Here is a 27,973-nt window from a genome sequence, read left to right as displayed (position 1 = left end):
TTCTTGTTTTTGCTAAGACTTTAATTGCGTTATGTCACAGAGCTTGGAAATAGGTGCTATGATGAATTTAATGATTGATTGAATCTTTAAAGCTACTCAAAAAGAATATTACAAGGTACAGATTTATTGATCGTGTTATGATATTATATTAATGATGAAGAGTTCATACTAGTAGATAGTTATCAATTTGCTGAATCAATCACCATCATCGTATTCATTATTTTTATATTTTTTGCCATCGTTTTCCATGATGACTTTGCTATCAGTTTTCTTTCTTTCTGAATCTAAAACATAATTAAATTTTATTTTGCTTTCACAATGTCTAAAAATGCGTTTTCATAGTAACTTTTTATTCAAAATAAAAATGTGATCTCGATCGTGACATTTCATTTCAATTGATTATAATATCAATTTACGAAATGAATATGGATATTTTAACTCATACAGAAACCGTAAATTATTTTTTTAAATATATTTCAACTCCTTTCGTCATCTAAGAGATCATCCTGTTCTCCTTTTTTTTCTTTCATTTTGTTGTCGTTTCGGTTTCATTTAATTAATTTTTTAACTGTCCATCATTAAAAACCCCACACCAATCGAAAAAGAAATAAACTTACAAAATGACCACACAGGATAATCCCTTCTATTTACAGAATTATTTATATAGGCCCCAAAAAGAACTAATTCTTTCGAGTTGTATTTTGTCTGAATATGTCGAGCTTGAATGCTATTTTTTCTACTGCTTCAATGGCCTATTCAAATTTATCAAAATGTGTAATTCCCCATCAGTGCAATCCATGTGCATTCATTTTTAAGATCAACAGTCAACAATTCCCCCCCCCCAGAAAAAAAGGTGTTTTGTATACTCAATGTTTTAGCAGTAAAACAGGGTATACACCCGACGTATACTGGTGAAGCATAAAGCGTAGTCTCTTAAAAAAAATATCAGTCTCTTTTTTTTGTTGTTGAATGGTCGGGTGTTGTATTAGCTATCAATGGTTAAACGCAATTATACTGCAAATACCAATTATACACCAATATTCGTTGGAAACGGTCAATATAACGTTTATTTTACACACTCCGAATCATATAACAAACTGCATATTAATAATGATTATGAGCTTTCAATACGAACATCATCCAAATAGCAAAGATCCAAGTTTACATAGAGAATAATTGGAAACAGCAAACAAAACAGAACATAACATTATGCTATTATGCTAAATAGAAGAAACTGCGGAAAGGCTGGCACTTTGGAGAAAGTACACGATAATGCTAAAAATTTTGCCCGCAAACAAACGAAATCACTTTACTACTCTAATAGTTAAACGATCGAAAACACTTATTTACATTTCATTATTTTCATTTCAACCCTTGAACCATAATAACTTAGTTTTAAAAAAAATATATAATATCAATTATGAATAATTAAAATATGTAATGATACGTCATAAAATTGAATGCTTAAACATACAAAATAGCATTTCAACCGAAGTCTTTAAATGTGTTTGATTAAACAGAAGAAAAATATTCCCAACTAGGCCTATATATTTCATACCGCTCATCCTCATAAGCGTTATTTGCCGAGATGATTTACATCCGGAATTACAATATGTAAGATACGAAAAGACCATGAGTGCATCGTAACTCTCGATATACAGCATTTGGGGCGTGGAGATGTCAGATAAATTCAGAACGCCGTCTTCAGGAGTGAAAGATACACACACGCTTAACGAAGAACCACTAACGCCGCATTCGAAAGCATGAGCCAGGTCACGTGCTAAAACATAGCTAGGTGATTGGTTAATAGTTGGAGGAAACCTCCTCTGCTCTCTTCTAACCTCTCGCGGTGAAGGTCTTATTCGATCTCTGCGTAGAAATGTTCCTGCCAAGCCAAATGAAAAATGATAAAAACAATGCTCCAGAAATATATTTTCATGCATAATTCTCTTATGTGGGCCTAATAAATCACTCAATAAGTGGCTTTATATTTAAGCAGGACAGTCCATGCTTATACTTTTGAAATATACAAAATTATATTTATTCTCTAAATCCCATTATAAGACCTAACGTCCAAACATATTTTGTTTCAAATTTTAGTAAGAAGGAACTAACGTTCATTTCAATCTTCTGCCACTTAGGAATGCTGTCATCTGTGATATCACATCCTGTAACAAACGCATTATATACAGGCGCTGATCGGGGGCGGAAGGTGCCCCCCCCCCCCGATCAAAACGATTCAGGATGTGCACATCAATATAAGACATATTTTGGGGAAACATCTTATTACTTATGAACTTGTAAGAAACGAAAAACAGAACGGCTTCATATTGCTATTCGCCCCCCCCCCCGTGTACATAGGCTTGGTTATTTTCTTCGATTTCATAGGGAGATCTCAAAATGATATGGGATATGTCGGGATATACCTCAGCCAAGCCTTGATCACCTTCGTAGTGGTCCTTTCTCCCATGTGCTGGATGTTTACGCTTTCCGTGAGCTTGCTGCTTCTGAAACATAAAATAAGGAAATCAAGATGTTAACTTATTCATCGTTTTTTTTATTGATTTGTTTTATATATTTATGTTTTGTGGGGCGGTTAATTAATTGTCTCACAGGAGTGGATGATAACATATTTTTAGGATTTGGACCACCTATTAAAAGCATTCATTATCGATTGAACTATTCAGTTTGAAGATTAAAAAGGAATTTCGGCTCCGGGGTGCCGGTATTTTGTAAGTGAACTTAATGAAGAGTATATATAGGCATGTTCCGTAACTTCCGTTGCTTTCTAGGAAGGGAATTTTTAGGAACTTATTCTGTACTTCGAATATATTATTATTAAAAAAGAAAAAGATAAGAAAATGAAGGGAAAAGAAGAAGGAAAAGGAAGAACCGGAGAAAAAGAAGAAGAAAAAGAAGAAGAAGGAGAAGGGCGGCGAAAACGTATAGGCAAATTAAAAGCCACCGCACACCGTACGACTGGTCCACAATCCGATTTTGGAACAAATCACATTTTTTTATTTTTCTGAAAATATGAGTGAAAAGTATCTCTTTATTTGAGGTTCAATTAGCTGTAGGAATAATGATAAAAATTGCGGATGATTGCAAGCATCTATTTGGGATTAAAGGCCAAATTGGTACGATTGCTATGACGTCATTACTAGAAATTCTATTGGGTTTTATTCTAATACGGATTATAGTATATAGTCACAAAATTTTTAACATAAGTATTTGTACGATAATTTAAAACTTTACACAGTGAGATATTCCATTTCAATATAAAATCAAATTTTGTTACGTTTTATTCCAAAATCGGGTCGCAGACCAATCGTAAGGTGTGCGGTGGCCTTAAGAGAAAGAAATTGAAAAAAACTTGAAAGACAGCTTTTTATGGTACGCTCTATATAGTGCTCGTTGCTGTTGCTGCGTATCAAGAAAATTGTCACAATAAGGAAGTATGACTTGTTACATTTCTCTCTTGACTTACGATTTCTCTCATTCTCATCTCTTGAGTATCTTCCGGGAGAAAGAACATTTGACCTCCTACACGGGCTGCAACGTAGAGGTCGTGCTCCTTTTCCATTCGTTGCTATGGAGAAAAGGATGAATTTATGATTTACTTGTTTTCCAACTACCCCGATGACAAAAACAATTTTACAATGGAAAGAAAATAATAAATGTGACAATATATTAAGCAGCTTAAAGCCCGGCCCACACTATGCGATCTGTTGCGATCCGATTTTCAAATAAATCATAAAATTTGACATGAACATTCCAACCAATAAAATCTTAGCGATCCGAGGTCAGGATAGTTGTAGAACTACTGAAATCAAAATTCAATGTAGTTCGAGCCTCAATGTAGGAAAAAAAAGCAAATTCAATTCCAAATCGTAATGACGTCATCATCGACTGCGACTTGAAGCCGATTTGGACTTTACTCCGACAAAAGGGCTTGCCGCAAAGCAAAATTATGATTTCATTATTCCTAACATTACGCCGAAATTCAAATAAAGTAATTTTTCTTTTTGGAACTTTCATATTTAACGCAAAATGTGATTTATTAAAAAGATAATGTTGTATCAGATCGAACAGTTTGGGACGGGCTTAATGAGTAGTTGATTTGAAAGGAAATCGCTGCCGCATACACAAAAAGGGTTCTTATCACAGCAATACAGAAAGAATCAAGAAAGAATTGATGCATTTAACAAAATGGAGGGGACTGACCACTAGCGTACCTACGGGGGGGCAGAGGGGGCAGTCTGCCCCCCCTGACGAGCCACAACCCATGCAAAGGACGTATCCCTGCCCCCTGACGAGCTTGAAGACCTTTATTGCCCCCCCCCCCCCCTGACGAGCTTGAAGACCTTTTTTTTTTTTTTTTTTTTTTTGCTTGTCAATTTTTTTTCTGGTACGAAATCCTTCATTTGTGAATTTTTTTGGCGGACGGTTTTGCACCCCCTGTGAAAAATCCCAGGTACGCCACTGGGACTGACTGATGAGCGCAGAATAATAATTAAAAGATGGAATGTTTACGACTAGCAAGAAGTATCAAGCAAATAATCTTACATTTTGCATTTCTCGGACTTTCTTCTTGGTTTTCTCCACTTCTTTCTTCAAGGAATCGACCTGCCCAACTGCCTTTTCTCGGTCTCTTCTCTCCTGGTTGAAATCAGCCCGGAAAATATCCATCTAGAATAATAAAAGACATGATATAAAATTTGGAAATAGATTAATCATTGAGACTCATTTTCTATCATTGTTAGGAATATGAATTATTAATCAAGAGTTCATTAAACAATTTGTTATTCTTTCCTAAAGAGAAAAAATATCCATAATGAGGCTTTCATTTACCTTATGTTACTATAAAAAAGCATTGGCTATCCATGTTGTCATTAAAAGATACATTTCTTTGTATTTTGATTTTTTAAGTTTACCGAAAATTATTATTAATCATCCTGGCTGTTTTAACCCGGCATTCTAGTCGATATACTGAGACGATTCTACAAATCGATTCCATATTTATTTTCATAATTTGAAAAATATGAATGTATAGCCATACGCTTTATTATTCCTGCACAGTAAAAACTGTGGCGTTAATTTAATACGCCACACCAGTCATTTTTCTGCGGTGTTATTTGTGTTTGTGTTACTCAACACCTATGAGTGTTATTCCAACACCTATGAGTGTTATTCCAACACCTTTGTTTGATACTTTTACAATCTTTTGGTGCAGGAGCGGATCCAGATTTTTCGAATGGGGGCACAATTTCCCGAGGATTTCCCGAAGGAAAAGTTGACAAGCAAAAACAACCAAAAATGAAGACGATATCGTCCACGAAAAAAATTTGACGAGCCAAAAAAAAAAATAATAAACAAGCGTAAACAAAAGGGTTTTAACAAAAAAATTAAGGGGATTTCGTCCACGAAAAAAATTGACAAGCAACAAAAACAAAACAAAAGTTTTCATTTCCAAAGAGTGGGCACACTTCTGTTTTAACGGCATTTTTGCTCAAGGGGGGGGGCACGGGCCGGCTGTGCATTGCCCCCCCCCCTGGATCCGCCACTGTTTTGGTGTTACATTCAATTTCTAAGGTGTAATTTTAACATTTATTACGGCAAAGTCCTCTTGGGACACGGGTGTCAGTTTTGACACCACGTTTTTAACGTGTGTGCAGGCGTTTTCAAAATCACGATATATTTGAATCGCTTGCTTCGTTTCAAAATTGAGTCAACGTTGCAATTATGCCACTGGTTATAAATATAAGCGCAGTGCAATATCCAAGCAACAAAACTGCCCCTATATACTCCTCCAAGATTGTCGATTATATTATACCTCATGTCAGTTCTAATTGAAATTTGGACCGATGAATATTCCAATCATGACGGTGGATCTAGGGGATAAAACATTGAATTTCCCCCAAAGAACAAGCATTAAAATTCTGGGAAACTACATATAAACCATCGGCGGATCCAGGGGGGTGGCGCAGGGGGCGCGCGCCCCCCCCCCCCTAATATCTGAGCGGCGCCGAAGGCGCCGCTCAAAATAAAAAATAAAAGAAAAGTAAAAGAAAGAAAAGGCGCCGCTTGAAAAAATAAAAATAAAGGAAAGAAAAGAAAAGGCGCTGCTTAAAAACATTATACACTGATATGAGCAACAATAAAGGAAAGACTATCCCCCAGCAAAGCACAATCATATCATCTTCCTTATCTTTTCTTTTAACTACCTTTTTCCAAACAACTTCGACGGCAGCAGTGCGCTGCCTGCATCTCATTGGCGCCAATCAAGAATAATCAGCGTCACCTTAATCTAAATCGGCGCCGGACAAGAATAATCAGTGCTATTTGGTTACAAATCGGCGCCAGTCAAGAAAAATCGGCACTGCCAGAGTCTTAACCGGCGCCGATCAAGGATAATTAGCGCCACCTAAATCTAAATCGGCGCCGGACAAGAATAATCGGCGCCATCTGGATATGAATCGGCGCCGGTAAAGAAAAATCGGCGCTGCCTGAGGTCTTAACCGGCGCCGATCAAGGATAATCAGCGCCACCTATTATCTAAATCGGGGCTGGTCAAGAATAATCAGCGCCATCTGGTTGTAAATCGGCGCTGCCTGAGTCTTAACCGGCCCCGATCAAGGATAATCAGCGCCACCTATATCTAAATCGGGGCTGGTCAAGAATAATCAGCGCCATCTGGTTATAGATCGGCCGAGATCAGCGCTGCCTGAGTCTTAACCGGCGCCGATCAAGAATAATCAGCTCCACCTAAATCTAATTCGGCGCCAGACAAGAATAATCGGCGCCATCTGGTTATAAATCGGCGCCAGTCAAGAATAATCGGCGCCTCCTGGTTCTAAATCGGCGCCAGTCGATTATGAATTGCCGCTGTCTGAATCTTACGTGACGTCGGTAAAAATAATCAGCGCTACTTGTTTAAATCGGCGCCTGTCAAGACAAATCGGTGCTGCCTTTGTCTTAACCGGCGTCATCTAAATTTAAATCGTTTCCGGTCAAGAATGATCAGCGTCCCCTGATTCCAATAAATAGGCGCCGGTAGAATAATGAAGAAGGGCCTATTGCTAACTAAATCTAGATCGGCGCCGGTCAAGAATGATCAGCGGCACCCGGCACCCAATAATTCCGCATGTGCAAAAATACAATAAGATGGTAATGTTACGCAGAAATCAGCAAACGAGAATGAGCTACACAACTCGTTCTTTATTTAAAATCGTGCTCAAATTGTCCGCTTTTCAGATTGGAATATAAAAATTTTCAGCTCGCGCTTCGCGCTCGCATCATTTCCGTAGCAAAACCCCATACTTTTCATGATTAGATAGGTGAATAGAATGTCCCGTTTTCAGTTCTGAACCTCAAAAGAACTCCCGCTTCGATTTGCAATAATCTTTTGTTGGATATAATCTTGTTCTTTATTAAAAACGTCCATTAAACTCATTTTTTTTCAGATCGAAATATCAAAATTTTAAGCTCGCGTTTCGCGCTGGCATCTATTGTTTTTTTTTAGATACCCATCTTAATAATTGGTACCAAAAATGCTTAGAATATCAAGCTTTCTGGTCAGAATATAAAGACATTTCAGCTCGCCCTCGGCACTCGCATTATCTGTTTAGTGAGATATGTATCCTCCTCATGAGTTACTATTATAGTAACTCATGAGGAGTCCTGTTTTTCAGGTCAGTATACTATAAAAATTTCAGCTCGCGCTTCGCGCTCGCATTAATTTGTCGGTGAGATATGTGTCTCTATCTCATGAGTCATGTGTGTGTGTGTGAGTTAGTTTGCTTTCTGTGATCGAGCGCCTTTGGAAAGTTGATTCATGATTTTGCCCCCCCCCCAATCTGAAAAAAGGATGGACGCCCCTGTGTGTGTATATATATAGTTAAGAAAAAAATCATTTGTATCTCAATTAATATACAAAAATAATGGCCTCATCGCAATAAAAGTGTAAGTACACGAGATTTTGAAATCGCACATAACATAAATTTGTGTTACTTTATGCTTGTTTCTTTCTTTAATAAGTTTCTAAATCTCTCTCTCTATATGTTTTAAAAAGATTATATGTTTAAATTGATGTATATTTTCTGTTATAATGAGATATGTTTAAGTGAACTTCAGGGAATGGTCGTACACAGCAAGGGGGAAGGGGGGGGGCAAATTCCTGATCAGCTGTTGTGAAAACACATTTTTTCCTTAACATTTCATGAAAATTATGAAAAATGTGCAAATGTGAGATGTGCACCAAATACTTTTATAGCTCGGTCCGTTTACTCTATCGTTTTTATTTATTTTTTTTTCAAAAATATGTTCGAGTCTTGCCCCCCCCCCCCCCGAAGATATTATCCTATATTTTGAAAAGAGTATTTGACAGGGTCAGACTTTACCCCTTTTCAACATTTTCTTTTATGGCGCCGGTGAAGTGTAAAAATATGTGCGCCGCTCGGCAGTGCGCCCCCCCCCCCCCCTTTCGCCAAAAGCTGGATCCGCCTATGTAAATTGTCATGCCATAAAATTCTTGTAGAATAGAGTTCCGTTTGGATAATCACTGAAGATTTTGTTAACATTGTACTCGAACAACTTTGCCTTGCTTCTATAGACGTCACAATAGCTACCCATTCAATCGTAATTTACCCGACACAATGACTTATACAATAAAATGTAATGAATACGATTTCTGAATGAACTGCATGAATGCACTGCATGTTACAAAATCCATACCAATTCCTTTCATTAATGCCATACATGCTACTCACTGTTATACAAAGTAGGGTTTTAGGGATACATTTGGGGGTTGGGGTGTAACCGGGGGGGGGGTCGTTTATAGTATACGTTAATCTCCCGCGCTTTATTGTTTTCACCCATTCAATTGATAAACAATGACTCCGAATATTATCGGAAATTATCATACATAAAAACATTGCGAAATACGTTATGGCAATTTCCCAATCGATTTGCTTTGGACTTTGAACCGAATTCATCCGTCAATAAACTGAACAAATACGTTACTTGTTGTGGCTGATATATGATCGTAGATGTTATAAACCTGAGTATCCTATGGGCATATTCTGACAGCATATTACAAACATCTAAACCAATAAAGGTATTCATACAACAATGTTTGATAGCAAACGTATTAGTAGTAGTAGTTTGGAGAAATAACAACTATTTTTTTAAATATTCAAACGGGATGCCGTTCTTCAATGACATTTTTTCTCAACGGAAACCATTTCCGCCCAAATCAAACAATGAGTATTCAACGGAAAGATACTATAAAAATTCCAGTCCGCGGTGTAAGAATGATATTGAAACTGCAACCAATAGAATATCCGTAATCATGATCCATTATAACTAAGGGAAAGCCCGATCGAGAGAATAAAATACTTACACAACGACTTACAAGTGAAACAATACATCCGTTAACATACATAAATTCAACCATAAAAATTCATGAAAAAACATCCACGAATTTCAAATTCATATTCAATAATATCCCGAGACGAGAGACAGATAGCACTGTTGTTCAGAAGAAACACACATTAATCCCGTTTTCCAATGGAATATGCATTTCTATTTACCTTCTATGCATGATGATAGAGCACTGTAACTGATAGTTGACGAGCGATTGGCGATATTATATGCCTATCCATTTTCCTACACCAGGCCCGCTCTCGCGCTGTAATTGCCGCGGTTATGATGTTAGCAGAACAAAACATACTTTAGTAATGTCGCTCTAGAAAAAAAGATGATCCACAGTAGATCTGAATAGAGAAGGAACCTGAGATCCACGGGGTCTATAGGGCGCCACCATTGGTCAAATGGATAACAAGCATGAGAACAGTGGACAGCGTGTGCAGTGTTTCTACAGCTCAATGCTACTTTCCCATCTGGAATCGAATCCAAAATTGACATTTCCTGGATTCTTTACATTTTTTTTCAAACAAAGTTCAGACAAAGATATACATGTATTAAGTCCGAAGTAGGCCTAAAATGACCAGAAATCAAGAAATGCAATATTTCTTTTGCCTTCACACTACCTAAAATAGAGGCAAAATCAGTCATGCAGCGCGAAGCGCGAGCAGGATTTTTTTTAGCTAATCCTACATAATGATGCAAATCATTTTACCTTAAAGTGATAAGAATATCTTAACTTGTTACTTTCAAATATTGTGCACAATATAAATTGTAGACTTTCCTGAATTCCTGAATTCCCTTGGGTTTTTTTTAATTCCCCAAATTCAGTTAATAACCTGGAGTGTACAAATACTGTGGACTACCGGTATTTTAATTGTTGATTGGAGTTTACGGGTCTCAGATATATCAGGGAAATATCGATGGAAATTTTCATACCTCTCTTTTTTCACCAAAAAAGTTACCTTGATCAATTTCGCGACAATTTTTTGTAAAGCAGTTTTTATAACTGAACCGGACTACCCTTCACCTTATTCATTTATTTATTTGTAATAAATAAAACATGCATACATAAATAAATAAATAAATGTTAACATCATATTTTACTTACTTGCTCCTTGTAGAGAACAACTTGATCCTTGAGTTCCTCACGGGTCAGGCTCATCGGGTTGTTTGCTTTCTTGTACCCAGGTGGATCCCGTGGAGACAGAGGCGGTGATACCGGCTTGCTTTTCTGCGGCTTGCTATCCTTCGCCTTGACCTTCTCACGGTTTACCGGCGGTTCAACCGCGTTGGCTCCAGGATCCGCTGCGGTAGCCTTGCCTTGCTTTTCGGTGTGTTCGGGCCTCTTGCGGGGTGGGTTCGCATACTTCTCGTCGAATTTGGCTTGTTGGGTGACAACTAGGGCTCCTGGTTTCAAGTAAACTTTAGCCGTGCCCTTGCGCGCTATGACCTACAAGACATAACGATAATAGAATTTGGTACTTAATTACCGGAAATCCATTGGAGTCATTGTTTTATTTTCAAAAGTCAAAGATATTGTCACAATAGGCCTGCCATTAAGTGTGGTATACAAGGGAAGCCATGTGTTCTTCAACGAGGATACCTATACGCCTATCCGACAGCCGATATTAATTAGAAGAAACTAAATCAAGAAGTAAAATTACGATTGTCGATAATTATTTTTATTATCATCATCATCAACTCATAATCAGCATCAAGCACCGTTATCATCATCACCATTATCACAATCTTCATCACCTTCTTTTACATCATTACATTATTTTTCATCATCAATAAGAATTTAATTTGCCATCATGATCATCATTTCCGTTGTCATCGCCATCACCACCATCATTACCATCATTCATAACCCTTATCATCATCATCATCATCATCATCAACATCATCACTATTAATTATATCGTCATCACCATTATAACATCATCATCATTATCATCATCATCGTCATATAATAAGATCAACCAGGCCATTGCATGCATTAGAAGGATTAAATGTTACTTGAATCGACGCATTCTTAAACACCTTTACCATGCTCTTATTCTCCCGCATATAGATTATTGTTCGGTTGTTTGGGGTAAGTGTAAAAAGAAAGATTTGCTGAAATTACAGAGGGCGCAAAACAGATATGCAAGATTAGTCCTCAATGCTGACTATCGTACCACAAAGGATATCCTTTTAAACAATCTTCAATGGCAAAGTATTGAAACTCGTATCAACTACCACTACGTATTCAAAATACTCAATAATCTAGCCCCACATTATTTAGAATCTTTTGCCTGTAATAATAATAATTAATATAGGGTATTTATATTGCGCACATAAACGACCACTCTTCTATGTTACTCGTCATTCCACCTCAAATCCTTTATCTATTCCGAAACCTAAGACAGAATTTAAAAAGCGATCTTTTTCTTACATCGCTCCAAATATCTATAATAATCTACCGACTCAAATACGCACGGCAACTTCACTCAATCAGGCCACTCCCCCTATTGTTTTAACGCATGCACTGGTCCTATTTATGTTTTTTGCCATGAGGTTAACTTATTTTGTTTTTATTTTGATGTTATCGTGACGGTTTTTTTTTTTTTTTTTAAATGTATTTGTGATACTTGTTTTGTTTGTTTAATTTAACCCATTTTTTATTTCTACTTGTGTGCTATGTGCTTTATGCCATTTTATATTATTATTTTTTCATTGTCTTTTAAATTGTCAATTTTATAACTTATTTAATTTTACTCAGTTTGATTTTAGTCACATGTTTTTGAAGTAATTTCTTTATATCTATGATATTCTTTGTCTTTTAAACTGTCTTTTCATCTTAATCTAGGTTTTTAATTTTTGTTTTCAATTCATTTAATGTGATATCATTGATATGTCATGTAATTTTATTGTGTACTTTTTTTTATTCTATATTAATTATATTTTGTTTCTTTTGTAAATCTTTGTATGTCTACAGGGCTCTTTTGTAAAGCAGGCCTTTGGGCTCTGAAAGGACTACACTGTTTTTAAATAAAACTGAATAAATAAATAAATAAATCACCATCAACAACATCATCATCGTCACCATCATCATCGATCATCATTATTATCATCATGATTATCATGATTATCATCATCATCAATCATCATCATCGATCCTCATCACCATCATTACCATCATCATCATCATCTTCAATCATCATCATCATCATCATATCTTTATCATCATCACCACCATCATCATCATCATCATCGTTACCACCATCACCATCATCGATCATCGTCATCACCATCACCATCATCATCATCATCATCATAATCATTGTCATCGCCATCACCATCATTATCACCATTCATAATCAGGTATCGTCATCATCATAATTGTCGCTGTCGTCGTTACCAAATAAGCCACTATCTATATAACATGGACCTATACTAAATCACATCAATATAGTTCGTCACCATAATCATGATAATCTTTATGATTTCTTAGATTACTTCCTACCTCATTGAGTCGTTTTATCTCCTCTTCTTGGTCCTTTACCTGCCGTTTCATTTCCTCATACTTCATCCTTACGACATCACGTTCCTTCTTATACTCAGCAGCAACAAGCTAATGATAAAATAAACCGATAAAAGTAATGGGATCGTGAATTCATGATCATATATGGTGTCCAAAATCATTGTATTTACAATGACGGCAGAAAAAATACAATAAACAGATAAGAAATGATGCAATCTAATCGGCGAATTATGCTTGCGGAGGAAGCGAACTCGGGATTTCGCCAGGAGTCGAAAAAGTTTATTAAAACGTTTGTACAATGTACAATAGATAGTTCATATACAGTTTCGATTGTCGAAAAAAATTCATGTCGAAGATTAATGTTGAAAATTTTCAAAAAGGCTAAAGCTCTTGTTGATTCGCAAATGTTATCAGTGATCACAGTCATGACGCCATGGCTTCCATATAGAAGTCGGCCGAATATCGTCAACCGTTTGGAAACATAGTTATCTTCCGTTTCAAAACCATTTCATAAAAAGCTTCTGATGTCGCAAACAAACAATAGTAGGCCCTAAGTGTTTACAACGATCAGCAGAATAGTTCGCGAATCAAACTGCAGTCGCAAGTATTCTTTGTCATCTATTTCAACCATTTATTTGGTTTTTACTGATTGAGAAGCACTGTTGCTATGCATTGGCGGCATCAAGGAGAGTATAAGGTCACCCCCTCAAAATAATAATAATCTGCCCTTGCCCCAACATTTTATTTTGCCCTCAACTTGCTCCCTCCTCTTCCCGTCACTTTACACTTAAAAATCCCGATGCCACCCACTAATGCCATGAAAACTATTATCAAATCATAACACGTCAGTGATCCGCTATTCGTGAAAGGGTGACGATTTGCTGACCCTGACGTCATTTTGAGACATCATTATTGACGTCATTTTGAGATTCATGCATTTTATGAATTACACACCTTCTGGCGTTCCTCAGAGTGTTTCACCTGCATCAATGTCTGGTCGTAGAGACGGAACTTTTCTTCAAGTCTCTTCTCGAGTTTACTGGCCTTGCCATCACTGGTAGCCAGCTTTTCGTTCATCTTTCTGATCTCTGCCTCATGACGGCTTGATTTCTTCTTGCTGTATTTCTCCCAGGACAGGTTGACATGTTGGAGCTGATGAAAGACGGGGGGTAAGAAAAGAAATTACCTGGTTGGTTACAAAAGATAATCGGTCGCAATATCTCCCCAAAAGCAAAGAAAAAAAAAAAAAAAAACGAGCACTCTGAAATCGGTAAATTTTCTCTACATTAACTATTAACAGGAAAGGACATCTTGCAAAACATCATCACTTCAAGAAGAAGGGGCAAGAGAGGGCAAACAAACTAACAAGGCCATGGGAACGATTTTTAAGTAGGGAATTCTGTGGGTTTTGTTCAGGGGATTGTCGTCAGAAAAAGACAAATAAGGGGTTATTGCTCCCCAACCTCCGTCATTTGGGAGCAACACCCTCTTTTTTCTCATCAATCTGATTTTCAGGAGGTGCTGTCTATGGTAAATAACATACGCAGCACCCTCTAAAGAATCTTTGGGGGTGGCGGGGGCTCAGCACCCCCGCTTCCCATGGCCATGTGCACTTAATAATACCACAAGGTACTATTGGATATCGGTGTGTAAATTTTGGTCAAAAGGGGGACATTCGCCCCCAGTCACGTGACTCGACGCATTTAGAAATAAATTTAATAATAATAATAATAAATGTTATGCGCCAAATCCACTCTGCAGAGTGCCCAAGGCGCAGTGAAAGAAAGAAAGAAAGAGAGAAAGAGAGAGAGAGAACAGTACAAATACAAAGATAAATTAAGGAACAATTAAGAATAGGAAGCATTGAACGGACGCGTCTTAACCCCCATGTCTAAGCAGATTTGGGAACAACTAAGAAACCAGAGTTGGATGATCGAAGGGACCTGACAGGAGTGTATTATTTTGTTAATTAAATTAGTATTGTATTGTGGAGCAGAACCATTAATTGCATGGAATACAAATTTACATTATAAATTATTTACCTCTTTGCATTGCTTTCGGAGCTTCTTCGTCTCTCTTTTCAGACCATCTATTTCCATCTGTTGCTGTTTTTCTTGGTCTTGGTCAGGTTTCTTCTCGGTGCATTGTCCACATGTCTCCTGTACATAAGAGTGAAAGACGATGGTTCATTAGTATTATTCGTTCACATAATCATTTTTGTTGCGTAAAATTCATAATTTTAGGCATTCTTTTTTTAGTTGTTCTTGGCATGCTAAAGCTTGCCAGAGGCTTGTTTGACATAACAACACGCACCTGCAGATTCCAAGTATCATTACTAGAGAGTAATTGAGTACCTTGTCACTATGTTCCCCGGAAATATATCCAAACGTAGATCAAAATCTCGATTTGAAGATGAATGAAGATAGAAAGTGCTGGAAACCATTCGTTATCTATTACAAAATAGTTTAATGTCCTTTTACAAAAACCCCGCTAAGACGAGTTAATTATAGGCATAAGTTATAATACTCGGACATCCATTTGTTTAATTTCAGATGTCCTTGATTTTGAAATAATTAAGTTCAGCTTGAAAAAGAAATCTTAAATTTATGTTTTATGTTTACTCATTTCACACTAGTTTATTGACGTTCTTTATTTTATCTCTGTAAATTTGAAGACCAATGAGAATAAAACCTTAAATTTCCTTAACTATAACGTATTCTTCAATGTACTTACTTCAGCTTTTTGTGGGGTTGTACCAACAGACTTCGTCTCGACAACAGACCTAATCGAATCGAATGAATGATAATATTTTCTGACTGGACTAATATACGAAGGAATATATTATATATAAGAATAAAATATCTTTATAATAATAATGAAAATACTCCTACAATAACAAAAATTAGATACCTTAATTCTAATATTCATTAATATTAATTAAGAACAACTGACCATTGCATATGAAGAAGATAATATTAAACGACGGTAGTGAATGGGTCAAAATAATATGAAATTATAATACGTTGCACAAAACCTTAAGATCAAATGCAATGAACAAATCAAACACAACTTGAGTTTCAACAAATCAGAGCACCCATTTAAAACGTTCTTTCAACTTTTGTTTTAATTTTGTTTGATTGCAAAGTTTCCATGCAACTTGCAGCTGAAATTCTATACTTGTATAATATATTTTTACTTTTGTGTAAAGAAAGAACCTTCATATACCTTTGTTCGGCTTCAAGACGAGTTTGTTGATTTTCCTTCATGAGAGTGCGAATATGAAGAACGAGGCTCTTCTTATTCTCCTAAGTAAAACATGGAAAACAATATGTTTATTTTTACTATAAAGAAACCATCGACAAATGTCACTTGTGTTACGATGACGTTATTTTGTTCTTTGCCATGAACAGCTATATAACGCCATTTTTTTACGCATGTAGATATAAATTCCAGTTTCATGTGTCCCGCTATACAGTATAACGCCAGTATTAAATACTATCTAGGCCGGGGCGCGGGGGCAATTTGGGAGATCATAATGGCACCTTGAGATCTAGGCCGTCGATCGCGCCGAAAATTTGCACACATAATCTACAAAATTCTATATTAATTTATTTCATGCAAATTGCTATTAATTATGCGTGATTAGTATGTAAAATTATACTTTTTCCTCTAACTCCCTAAATAAAGCTCCAAATGCTCTAATTTTTGGTGTATAAACTCTGATTTTTCCGTTGAAAACACAATTTGCATTGACTTTGTACACGAAATCACGTTTTTGAGCAATGTTTGGTGTGACATGCACTTACAAAATTTTGCGTAATTTCGGAACCGCGTACTATAGTACCCAGGCGTCGCAAATTTGGTCTTAAAAGATGCGCAAGACTTGAAAGTAAAACAGTCAGCAAGCGGCGCGGTAAAAAAAAATCGGTGAAAATATTGCGCGAATCGTTGACGGCCTAGACAGGTTTTATATATTGACTACTTCAGATAGATTAGTCTAGATTGCATCCATATTTCTTGACAAGACCACCATTTTTTAGGATCGCCCATTACTTCGTTTGAGTGTAGACATGATAGAGATTAGAGACGAGTCGTGTTTCTATTCTGCAAGTGAAATATTACGTTAAGTTGTAATTTGACTCTTGTGAATCATCACGATATATCCTATCCCCCCCTCCTCAATCACAGGTGCTGTGGAACAGAGGGCTGGGGCTTCAGACCCCCCCCCTTTTTTTTTTCTTTCAATAAGCGTGTACAAAACGTAAAAATGACCAACCATCTTATGCGATTTTCTTTTTACATAGCCAGCCCCCACCCCTCACAACTTTCAAAACAAGACTGTTATTGTGTATTTTTTTTCTGTGTGTGTCTAATTACTATTTTGTTTACCACTCGCTTTTGTGTAGTATTTATTTATTTTTTTAATTATTAAAAATTCAAATACTTGTTAGCGCTAATGTATCATTATATATATCATATTATTTCTCATGTTTCTTTGACTGGACCTTTAGGAAGAACAGAGCCATTGTATCAATGGCTCTGAATAGAGTGATCAATCCGTATATTTTTAAGTGTTTATATATTTTTATTTAATCTAATATCTTGTGCAATGTATTTTGTTGTGATTTTTATACGGTAAATAAAACCAAACCAAACCAAGTCGTCCTGTCAGAACATGGTGCGGTCTCGAGCATCTGTCTGCGGAATGAGTCTCTGTTTAACCATGAAGCTAATATAGCTCCATGGTTTAAAGGGGGTGGAGAAATTTTGAAGCTGTTAGTGACTTACCCTCAACATTTTCACCTCGTCGGCCATGAAAAGGGTCATGGGAAGAAACACCTGGAATATCGCAACAAGGCGATCGAAGGCCTCTGGCTCGCCTTTCGACATCGCCTCGACGGCGCTCTCCAATCGGTCAACGAGCTCGGGTACATTGTCGGCTTCGAAGTTGCCATCGATGACATCTTTTATCTTCTGTTGTCACCGGATGTAAAAGGACGAAATTGAAATTAATAAAAAGTACTCGATAAAATTATGTGTAATATGAAAATATATTAATTCAGGGACGGACCCAGACACCCCACCCCCTTCCAAAAGTTTTATTGGGGTTTATGATAAAGTTTTTTTCTGTAAAACTTCCCTCCAAAAGTCCCCTAATCCTTGCCAATCAAAAATCTCATCGACCCATTTCCCGACAAGCCAAATTAATGCAAAAAGGCGGGGTATGACATGTACCCCTGTATACCCCACCCCCTCCTTGGTAGCTATATTCTTCATCACGCATCTTGTGTCTTGCTATTTAGCTTACTGTCCCGCTTACTGTAGGCCTTAAGTGTCATAGAAATATCTTGAAATAATATAAAATGTGACATTTATTCATCTCATTCACCATCTCCTCTTGTGAAATTCGATTTTCTTGTCTAATCTTTCTTATTACCTCGCCATCTTTCGTTTTGGGAATCAATGGATCTTTATGATCACGTGACTTAGATCCATCCCCTTCCTTCTTTTCTTCTATGTTCATCCCATCGTTCCTTCCGACCTTTCCTTCCGGAGCAGGTGTTCCTCCCTCCTTCATTTTCTCCCCTGGTTCTTCCGTAATCGTATCTCCATCGTGAACGGTGTCAGTGTCGAGTTCAATGGCGTTGTCGAGCTCGATGTCGTCGTTGACTGCTTGGGTATGATTCCCTTTCTTCTCTCCGTTTAGAATGCTGCCATTAGCGTCATTCCATTTCCCTGGTTCCGTTCCCCGGTGTCCATTCGTGTGTAAAGGACGCTCGTTGGGCGGTGGTCGAGGTTCGTCGAGGTCGTCCTCCTCTTCGCTGCTGCTTACGTCACTGAAGTTTGGTGGTTTGACGATGCGAGCAACCGTCTGATTGGAAACATCACTAGGAGTCAACGAAATTTCATTGCTTGCCATGTTACCTACGTCTAGGTAAATTCATGCATAAAGATAAAATGAAGAAAATCACAATTTTTTAACGTCTCTTTGAAAAACAAAATAACACACGATACATTAAATAAGACATTCAACTTTCATCTATACATGTAGTAATGAAGGTAGTGGAAAAGCCGTGGTGTAGTGCATGGTTCTGACTCTCGTCTTGTAAACAGAGGGTCGTGTGTTCGAATCCCACCGCGGTCTAGCGTCCTTTGGCAAGGCATTAATCCACACTTTGCCACTCTCGACCCAGGTGCTAAATGGGTGCCCGGTAAGATGCGAAAGATATTGTATGTTTGAATTTGCCAGCGCCATAATGAAGCTGCGATGAATGCAAGGAATGCTCCGCATGAGTGGAAATTGTGCACTTTTCGTGCGGGATTGAAATGAATCAAATGACCGGGGTAATAATATGCTGTAAATCGCTTTGAGCCATTTTGTGAAAAGCGCTTTATAAAAATGGGCTATTATTATCATTAAAGGTTATTCATTGACACCCACATAGTGACAAAATTGTTCTCAAATCACACAAACTCCATCTTAAAATTCACCTTACATGTAGGCCTATTATCAGTACTTGTGCTTGAAACAAATATTAATTAAGTTAATTACACTGCATGACTCGAAAATAAATCAATAATGATCAAGCAATCGTTATGTTTACTGTCACGCATACATGCTAACTAGCTGACCAATGGCATGAGGAAACTATTGATGAAAAGGGAAAATGCTATAAAGTCCCTATAAAGGAATGACTTAATTTTATATCCCCAAAAGACTTTGAAAACATAACATTGGCGGAATCTCTAATTTATAAGGGTTGTGAAAACCAGTATCCCGGATGCACTATTATGGACGTGCCAAGAAGGAAGAAAGCTAATATTTTTATTGCCCTAATACAAAAAAAAATCACTAAAAAGGAATGCATTTGACAGCATGATTTCTTGATATTTTAAGGGGTTGTATAAATTTTGTAAGTTGAGGGTTTATATAATAAGACAAAGTTATAAAAATAGTTGCCGGGCATAGTTGCCGCCTCACATGGAAGTTCATGAATTTAATGTCTATGAGCTCTTTTGTCATGTTGAAGAGAGATGCCGAATTGCTGGTCATGAAATAATATATCGATTATTTCCAAATTATTTTTTTGGCCTCACTTACATGCATATAAGGTTAATCTATCAATTCAATCTTGATCTATTTCATTTAAAGTCTATATGAGAACTTTTCCTAGAGTTGAACTCACTTTGAATTATAGTTACAATCGAAATACAAAGTACAAATAAATTGGTTGCAAATATGCGAAGTACAACCAAAGTTTCATTTTCGGCATGAAGGGGAATTTCAATTTACTGTTCATCTTTAGATAATGTTCTTTTATTACTATGATACTTGAAAAAAATCATTCGTAGCACAAATGGAGAAGATAAAGTATTAATGAAATTGGTCGACATTATTTTATAACTTCTTACAAAGTGTATAAACATTTAAGTAATAAAGTTTTAAAATACCATCTACAATTCTAGTCATAAATACAACAAAAAAAAAATATGCAAAACACTGAAAGTGGGTATCTATTTCAAAAATCGGCAGAAAAAATAAATTAAATCATGAGATCAACTAGATATTTTTTATATTAATGTATGAAATTAAAATATTTCATATAATAAGGTAATGGTGATAGGAATGTAAGTTGGTTTATGATAATGCTCTCACATTTAATTGTTATGCTCTATGAAATTAAGGATTCAACATCATTTCAACCTCATAGGCAATATACAAAAAGGCTAAAAAGATATATTTACTTTCCAATAATTTGTACTATAAATTATGTCTAAATGACAGAAAATCGGGTTCATTTATCTAGTTTCTAAGCATTTCGCATAATACAGTATGATTAGATCTCCATTCCTATACAATTAAGGAACATATTCCTACTGAGGAAAATCTTGCATCATTTCCTTCATCTCTACATGCAGAGAAATTAGAAAAAGGGATTTCTTAGAATTGAACACTATTAGGAGGAAAACCAAAAATGTTGGTTTTTATATCATATGTGAAATTGCGATATACATGTTTTACGTATATATATATATATATATATATACATGTATATATAGCATCGCTTCCGCAATAATGAAATACTAACATGTCAACAAAATGATATATGCATAATTAGAAAATTACTAAAATGTTCTGCCTTCTAGCAGAAATAATCGTATTTTTTAACATTAAAATATTATAACGTATAACGTTAGCCATCAAAACAAAACCCAACTGTTTTTGTTTTTAACACTGTCCCGACATCAATAATAATAACAATTAATGTATAGCACCAACATGACCAATCCGACTTTATGGAAGTAGATCGGTCAATGAAGGTTCGTAAATCATTCTAAAGAAAATGTTACAAAGGCTGAACATAATTCCGATGAGGCGTGTATGGCCTTGGTTTGGTATACCCTTCATGAGCACTGATATAGGGCACAAACGTGTTACGGGGTAAAAATGAACTTTCAGTCAACCATCCCCCCCCCCCCCCGCTCCCAAGCCAATACCTGCCCAGCTAACCCCTCGATCAGCAACACCTTAGCAAAGTATATAAAAAACAAAAGTAATATACTTCATACGTATCATGCACAACAAATATACTTTACAGATTCGTTTGAAATAACAGTTTGACATATTAAGATGGTATTGTCAAATATCATTTGTAATTGTTTTACGGGGTTGCCAAAAAGTCAAGCTAAGCTATAGTAGCAACCCCTGCAACCTCTTTGTTATAGAAAATACGACCTTGCTCACATTTTTATCATTGTTAATATTTTGTTATGTATTATGTATTTTCTTTGTTACTTTGTATATTTATGAAAAAGGAGCAGAAACAATAAATGAAATTAAAAAAAAAAATATATATATACAGTACCGCAACTCTGTTCAATAATCGTGATAATGTTGCTTTGACTATATTTCACTAACTTAATTCAAGTATGTTTACTCAATCACCCCCACTCTGACTTAAAGGGGAATGAAACCTTTGGAACAAGTTAGCTTCTGTGGAAACAGAAAAATCACAGAATAAGATCAAAGCAAGTTTGAGAAAAATCGGACAAATAATGAGAAAGTTATGAACATTTGAATATTGCGATCACTAATGTTATGGAGATCCTCTCATTGGCAATGCGACAAATATTTGTGATGTCATATGTGAACAACTTTCCCTTTGATGGACTATAAAATACCCTGAAAATGTCTGTTTTTGTTCTTTCTTTGGGTGATACAAACTCGTTATCCATAATGTATTCTTTGAAAATCTGTATTACATACCCTCCTCTAGAGGAATATGTGATCTACTGATAGATGTGATAAAAGAGGCATTTTAAGTGAAGTATATAGAAAAGTTATGGGAAAGTTGTTCACATGTGACCTCACACATCTTTGTCGCATTGCCAACGAGAGGATCTACATTACAATAATGATCTAAACTTCAAATGCTCATAAATTTCTTATTATTCATTCAATTTTTCTCAAACTTTTGTTCATCTGTTTCTTTGATTTTTCTGTGTTAGTACAAGCTATCTTGTTTCAAGGGTTTCATTTTCATTTAACTGTGACTAAAGACTGTAGTAATTTTAGGTGTGGTTGAATCGATTCTTTATTCTTATTAATATGTTCTTATTTCTCAGTTCATTGCTCAACTCCCACGTCAAGAGCCCACGGGGTCCTTTTATTATTAGTGGGGGCGTGTAAAGACATATTATTTGTATCCGAATAAACACCTATAAATGTTTTTCAATTTAGGTCCAAGCTAACGCGTTTGTGTTTTCTTAACTACAGTAAAAAAATGTTTACACTTTGAAAGAATCCTATATAATGATGCATTTTTTAAAAACAAATTTCAATCTGGTCACCCACTTGCTTACGTATTATGCACCTCTTATGTAGCGAGAAAATATACAGCGTCATTTATTACCTTCCCACGTTTAAATTGCATTCTGCAAGACGAGATATCGTTCTAAAACATTTTCTATTAATGAATTAAAAGGCACATCTATTATTTTCTTAACAGAAATATATAGTGAACTGTTGTGAAAAGTACTACTGTTATCAAATCAAACAAAAAATTGTTTTATTTCCAACACACTGAAAAAGGAGACATATATAACATTTGTTATCGTAATATTAACATACATCATTATTTTGCCCTCTCTTTCTTCAACATGTATAAATGTCTGCTTGACGCGATTGTTTTAAAGACAATTATTGGAAAAGAAATCAACAAAAGTGCGAGGCTCGTATAATTTTAGGTAGACCGGCCAAGCGAATAATAGTTTATACTCTGCATATTTTCAAACGATTCGCTTTTCTCTTTCAATTTTGAAATTGATAAGATTAAACCTGAAAGGAATCGAAATATTTTACAAGTTCGTTTTCGATGCGTAGCTGCATGTCCTCAATTTTGCAGAAATTAATAAATTTTTTGGAAATCACAAACGAGTAGATTTTAATTTCCACATGGTAAATGATATCTAAATGGTTAGTTTTCCTATATTTTAAACATTTATCCAATGATAGTGCTAATAATTGACATTTGAAAAAGTACATTGGTTAATTTTACAGAGGGATCAAAAGTTAGATAACTTCGAACTCAATCATTGATTTAAGTTTTTCTCTGGAATTTGATACGCAGCTACTGTGAATGTTGGGAAGCATTTTCAAAGACTAGCAAATGCGTAAGACTTTTTAGGGGTATCAATCGTTAACTGGAATTTAGTTCATGGGCTAGAAAAAAATCGGGTTGGTATAGGTGTGATTTGTTCGATTTCAATTTAATGTACATTACAATGATATAATACACCTCAATATAATCTAAAAGATACGGGGAATAGGTGTTAGTTAGTTTTCTGCCTAGATACCATCTTTCTCAGAGGAAACAGAAGTTTGCAAACTGATAAATCTGTTTATATTTTTGGTGATATGTTTTTTTTTTTATAGAAAGTCCAAAAGTTTCTAATATATTCATTTACAAATCCCGCACAAAACTGCCAATCCTTCATGCTGATTGTAAATGAGTCAACATTTGCACGTGACAGTTTCAATAATAGAGGCACGTGGTTGGGGTATATTGCACAATATTCGAAACCAACGACTCTCCAAATTGCCTACCTGCGTCCAGAAAGAGCGTCGAAAAGAGTCCTGTTTCAGTTACCCAGGAGTCATCGACGTCTTTTTAATGGAAGATGTGGTCGCCTTTTCAGCACCATTTGCCGACAAGATTGCACAGTAAATTTTACTTTGTTCAAATAATTTTTTTTATGAATCAACAAAACTTTAACTTAAACCGCTTTGGGTCGTGTAAGTTGTAAATCAGATGTTTAAAATGAGAAGGGCACTATTTTATTTAAAAAATTAGTCGATTCTTAATGTTAATATAGCAAAGGCATCACATTAGGGGATTTTCGCTGTTCACGCCATCACAATAGCATGTCTCAGGGCGCATTTTTTGGCTATGACATAACCACATAACCCAAAACTTTGCAATCCGGAATGGCGTAATCGACAATGTACTGTTGGGCATATAGGAGCGCCAACTATTATGGAGAGTGACCCCCCCCCCCCCCCCCCGTGCAACCACACGTGGGTGTATTGGAATGGATGTGGATATATTAGCTCTCCATAGAAAGACTGAAGATGATTCAGCGGAAATTTCCGGATTTCTGAGAAAGTCATCATGAAAAGGGGTCGTTATCTCGACACATCCCATGTGACTCACTCACTCCATACCACTCTGTGCTGTCGCCCTGATTGTGGTGGAACAACGCTAGGCATATTCATGCATGTTCGATGTCGGATCAGATCAAAGCAGAATTCGTTCTCCATCTTCCGAACACACACACACAAACCCCCTTTTTTATTTTTAGATATTGTTTTAAGGGGCATTACACGTTCCCGTCGCGTAGGCCTACGTCCCTCCACGGTAATAATTAAAAAGCAAGGAAAAAAATCGAAATAATCTGTAATATAACATTATCCTGATTATTACATCGGCAAATACATTCATGATCCAAAACCATTGGCATAATTATGCATGGCATGACCTATAATTTAGAATGGGAATTTGCGAATTATTTTATTTCCAGATTAGGCATCATGGGTATCCGTAGGCCTATACGTAATCGACACATTATTGATCATGGCGTAAATATTCTTTGTGCTGAATGAATGCAAAAGAACCCAATTACAACAGCAGCAACGATATTATTGATCATGATTGTATACAGGCTATTGCAGATCGATGAAATTCAATCCCCTGTATACAAGTCTGTACATGTGCAAAGTGCATGATTGCAACATGAAGCTATCATAGCTCCATGATTGCAACAGCCGATAACGGTTACAACCAGCTCAACTCATGCAACACACAGGCAATACCTTGTACAAATCCCTTTCGCAATAGGCCTGCGTTTACCAGGACGGTTTGCCAGTAAAGTAACTACACACTGTGCATAATGGCGGTATGCAATCCATACTCATTGGCGATTACAGCGCTAACATCATACACCTTTATACCTATGTCCATGCACCTTTGTTGTTATGACGCCCTATATCAATGCATGCTCTAAAGTATGATAAATATCATGGAAATCCTGTTAAATTTTGCTGTTGCCTGCCAGACATAACCTTGCATTTCTTGAGAGGGACAAGTGGGCCTGCATTCTACCTAATTTTCAACTCCTGCATGTGGAGTAATTTGTGTAGTAGAATTATCAATGATTATTGGTACAATAATTTAAATAATTAACATGATCAAAGCTAATAAATACATCAAAGATTTTATCAAAGGACACAGTCCTATACTACTGAGTATAATAATATAGCCAACAATTGTCAGAATTAAAGTAGGCTATATTGGCATGCGAGATATGAGCTGACGTCATAAATAATCATTACCTCCAATACGATAATATCCTTACCCACATGAATGAAGTCCCAATATATTCCAATATAGTAACGCTAAAACGCGGCCTTCCTTCTAAAATCCCCTTGGTACGGCACGACGGTTGATGAAAAAAATGAACCTTATTCGTTTTTTGGTCGTCCAATGTCACTTCATATGCCATTGGAATTCCCCTATTCGTCATAGGGGAATCCCCCTACGCGTGGGTCCGCATCATCTGGTCGACCCTAGTCTACAGGAACAGACCTTTGGCGTTCGCACTATACATAACATGCACAATAAGCCAGTTCACGGTTCGCTCATGATTGCGATTTTTATTAGGATGAGCACTAACATTTTTAAAATATGAAGATTTTACCGGAAGCTTTCCCGGCAAAACATTAAAATTCTATGAACGAAAGGCATTGTAAAGACGAGGTAACTAGAAGAGCATTGAGGGGTAAAGTTTGGAAATATGTTTGTTTTATTGTCTGCTTTTGACACATTTGACTATTGTTTGGGCTATTCCGGGGGCTATTGTCAAATACCAGTGATTATGAAGACATTGTTACTCTTCAGTTTGGATGTGAAAAAAAGAATATGTTAAAAGGAATACATGAATAATCATCAAATCACAAATGGCGCAATGTCCCGGGGCAATGTCACATTCCCTACGGCGGCCGTATGTCGAGTCGAAAACAGCCGTTTTGGTTAACTTTTTGTACCAGCTACATATATTTTAATTAGGTGATTTGAATAAAATTGAAACAGCTGCTTTCGACTCGCCGCACGGCTGTCGCACCGGAGGGGAAATGTAACTGAGGTAAGCATGATAAGTGAGACTAGATTCACTCATATACAGTGCTGCTTCAAATTGTTGTTGTTGTTGTTTTAAATTTAAATGTAAAGGCTTTCATTGATTTAATTAAAAATAAAGAATATTTACGCCTCTTTTGATTATCTCTTTTTTTATTCCTGTCATGTTTTGGCATAATGGTGTTTTTTTTTTCAAACAGAGTTTGAAGGCTAGTCTTTATTCTAGACTGGTAAAGTGTCAAAATCTGTGCCATAATGGTTAGTTTCGGTCATGTTCGCCAGTATTTTGGTTTACGTAGCGGACAATGCTAGCCTGCTAGCGTTAAAGAAATCTCATTCATTCGTGCCACAAAATTAGTGAACAATCTTATTGTATAGATATGTAATGATAATCAATACAAAGATGTACGGATGAAGTCATTCCTTGAATAGTGTAAGTCCAGTGAGCAAAATACAGGCACAATAGGCGGATCCATGGCCGGATGGTAAATGAGTATTTCGTCATGTGCTTAAAATCCTTATTTTGTGATGAAATGAAAATGTTAATATTCGCAATATTGTTTTTAACACAAATCACTTTTCAGTTTCCCCATGAAACTGGCAGCATCACAGGTCGCCACCAAAGGCTACAGTGCACCTGAGTATTCTTTTGTACTTCTTTAGAAATTCGAAACTTTTTGCATTCCGTTGTAGCTCCATCATTTTTACCTCAATTGGTTGGCATCCTGTAAAATGCGTCCCCGTTGGTTAGGAAATCACATATCGTCAAACCAAACGGCGAGCACTAAGTAGCATATGTCAAAACAGGGTCTGTATTGGTAGACTAGTGTCCCTCAAAGATGGCGCTGTTTTCAATTAAAAACTACACTACGTGGCAAATATCACGAATGTACTAGTACATGAATATAGAAAATAGGACATGCATAACACAATTCATATGACTCATTGTATTACAAAATTACTTTATTTAAAATGTAATCGTTATCAATTTTCCACACGATTCTCCTACGTGGAAATTTGCATGCTTCTATATCAAACGAATGATAATGAGTCATTCTGATTAACATACTAAGGATTTAATAAATTATAATTCTATTCAATCCGGATTCAATCCGCCTTCTATTATGATTCATGTCTAAATCTATGATGGGCGATTCCATACGTGTCGTACGGGACATTTTGACAACAATTTCTAGTTTCCTAGCCGAATGCTTGAGCAATAAAATATTATTTTTTTTAATGATAAAGCTATAGTGGGTTGTCATGTGAAAATCTAATAACCAACACAAAAAAATTGATTATGGGTAAATTATAGCCGAGGTGAAAA

The 27,973-nt window shown here is 36.3% G+C and overlaps 1 protein-coding gene across 3 annotated transcripts; it reads right to left on the bottom strand.

Moving 5' to 3' along the window:
* Positions 1 to 26,085, bottom strand: LOC129282153 (TNFAIP3-interacting protein 1-like). Of its 3 annotated transcripts, none has more exons than XM_064112779.1 (13): positions 25,868 to 26,085; positions 18,390 to 18,883; positions 17,741 to 17,926; positions 16,178 to 16,257; positions 15,686 to 15,734; positions 14,995 to 15,111; positions 13,907 to 14,104; positions 12,935 to 13,042; positions 10,535 to 10,876; positions 4,567 to 4,689; positions 3,488 to 3,589; positions 2,427 to 2,507; positions 1 to 1,885 (listed from the first exon to the last, which is right to left on the bottom strand). In XM_064112779.1, the coding sequence occupies exons 2-13, from the start codon at positions 18,870 to 18,872 to the stop codon at positions 1,859 to 1,861; spliced, it is 1,896 nt and encodes a 631-aa protein (XP_063968849.1). In that variant the 5' UTR covers positions 18,873 to 18,883; positions 25,868 to 26,085; the 3' UTR covers positions 1 to 1,858. The 3 variants fall into 3 exon arrangements, with proteins under 3 accessions (XP_063968849.1, XP_063968850.1, XP_063968851.1); XM_064112780.1 differs by having other exon boundaries at positions 25,845 to 26,071; XM_064112781.1 differs by lacking the exon at positions 25,868 to 26,085 and adding an exon at positions 24,060 to 24,277.
* Positions 26,086 to 27,973: the final 1,888 nt, after the last annotated feature.

This window comes from Lytechinus pictus, chromosome 18 (genome assembly GCF_037042905.1).
Source record: "Lytechinus pictus isolate F3 Inbred chromosome 18, Lp3.0, whole genome shotgun sequence".
In the NCBI taxonomy this organism is placed as follows: Eukaryota; Metazoa; Echinodermata; class Echinoidea; order Temnopleuroida; family Toxopneustidae; genus Lytechinus; species Lytechinus pictus.
Note: the sequence above shows the minus strand (reverse complement) of the source record. Positions and strands in the feature narration are given on the sequence as shown.

Excerpts from the sequence above, each read along its gene's own strand:
- LOC129282153 (XM_064112779.1), bottom strand. The coding sequence starts at position 18,872 with ATGGCAAGCAATGAAATTTCGTTGACTCCTAGTGATGTTTCCAATCAG. Across the intron at positions 15,112-15,685 it reads CAACCCCACAAAAAGCTGAA|GAGACATGTGGACAATGCAC; the intron begins GTAAGTACATTG and ends TCTTATGTACAG. Across the intron at positions 1,886-2,426 it reads GTGATCAAGGCTTGGCTGAG|GAACATTTCTACGCAGAGAT; the intron begins GTATATCCCGAC and ends TTGGCTTGGCAG.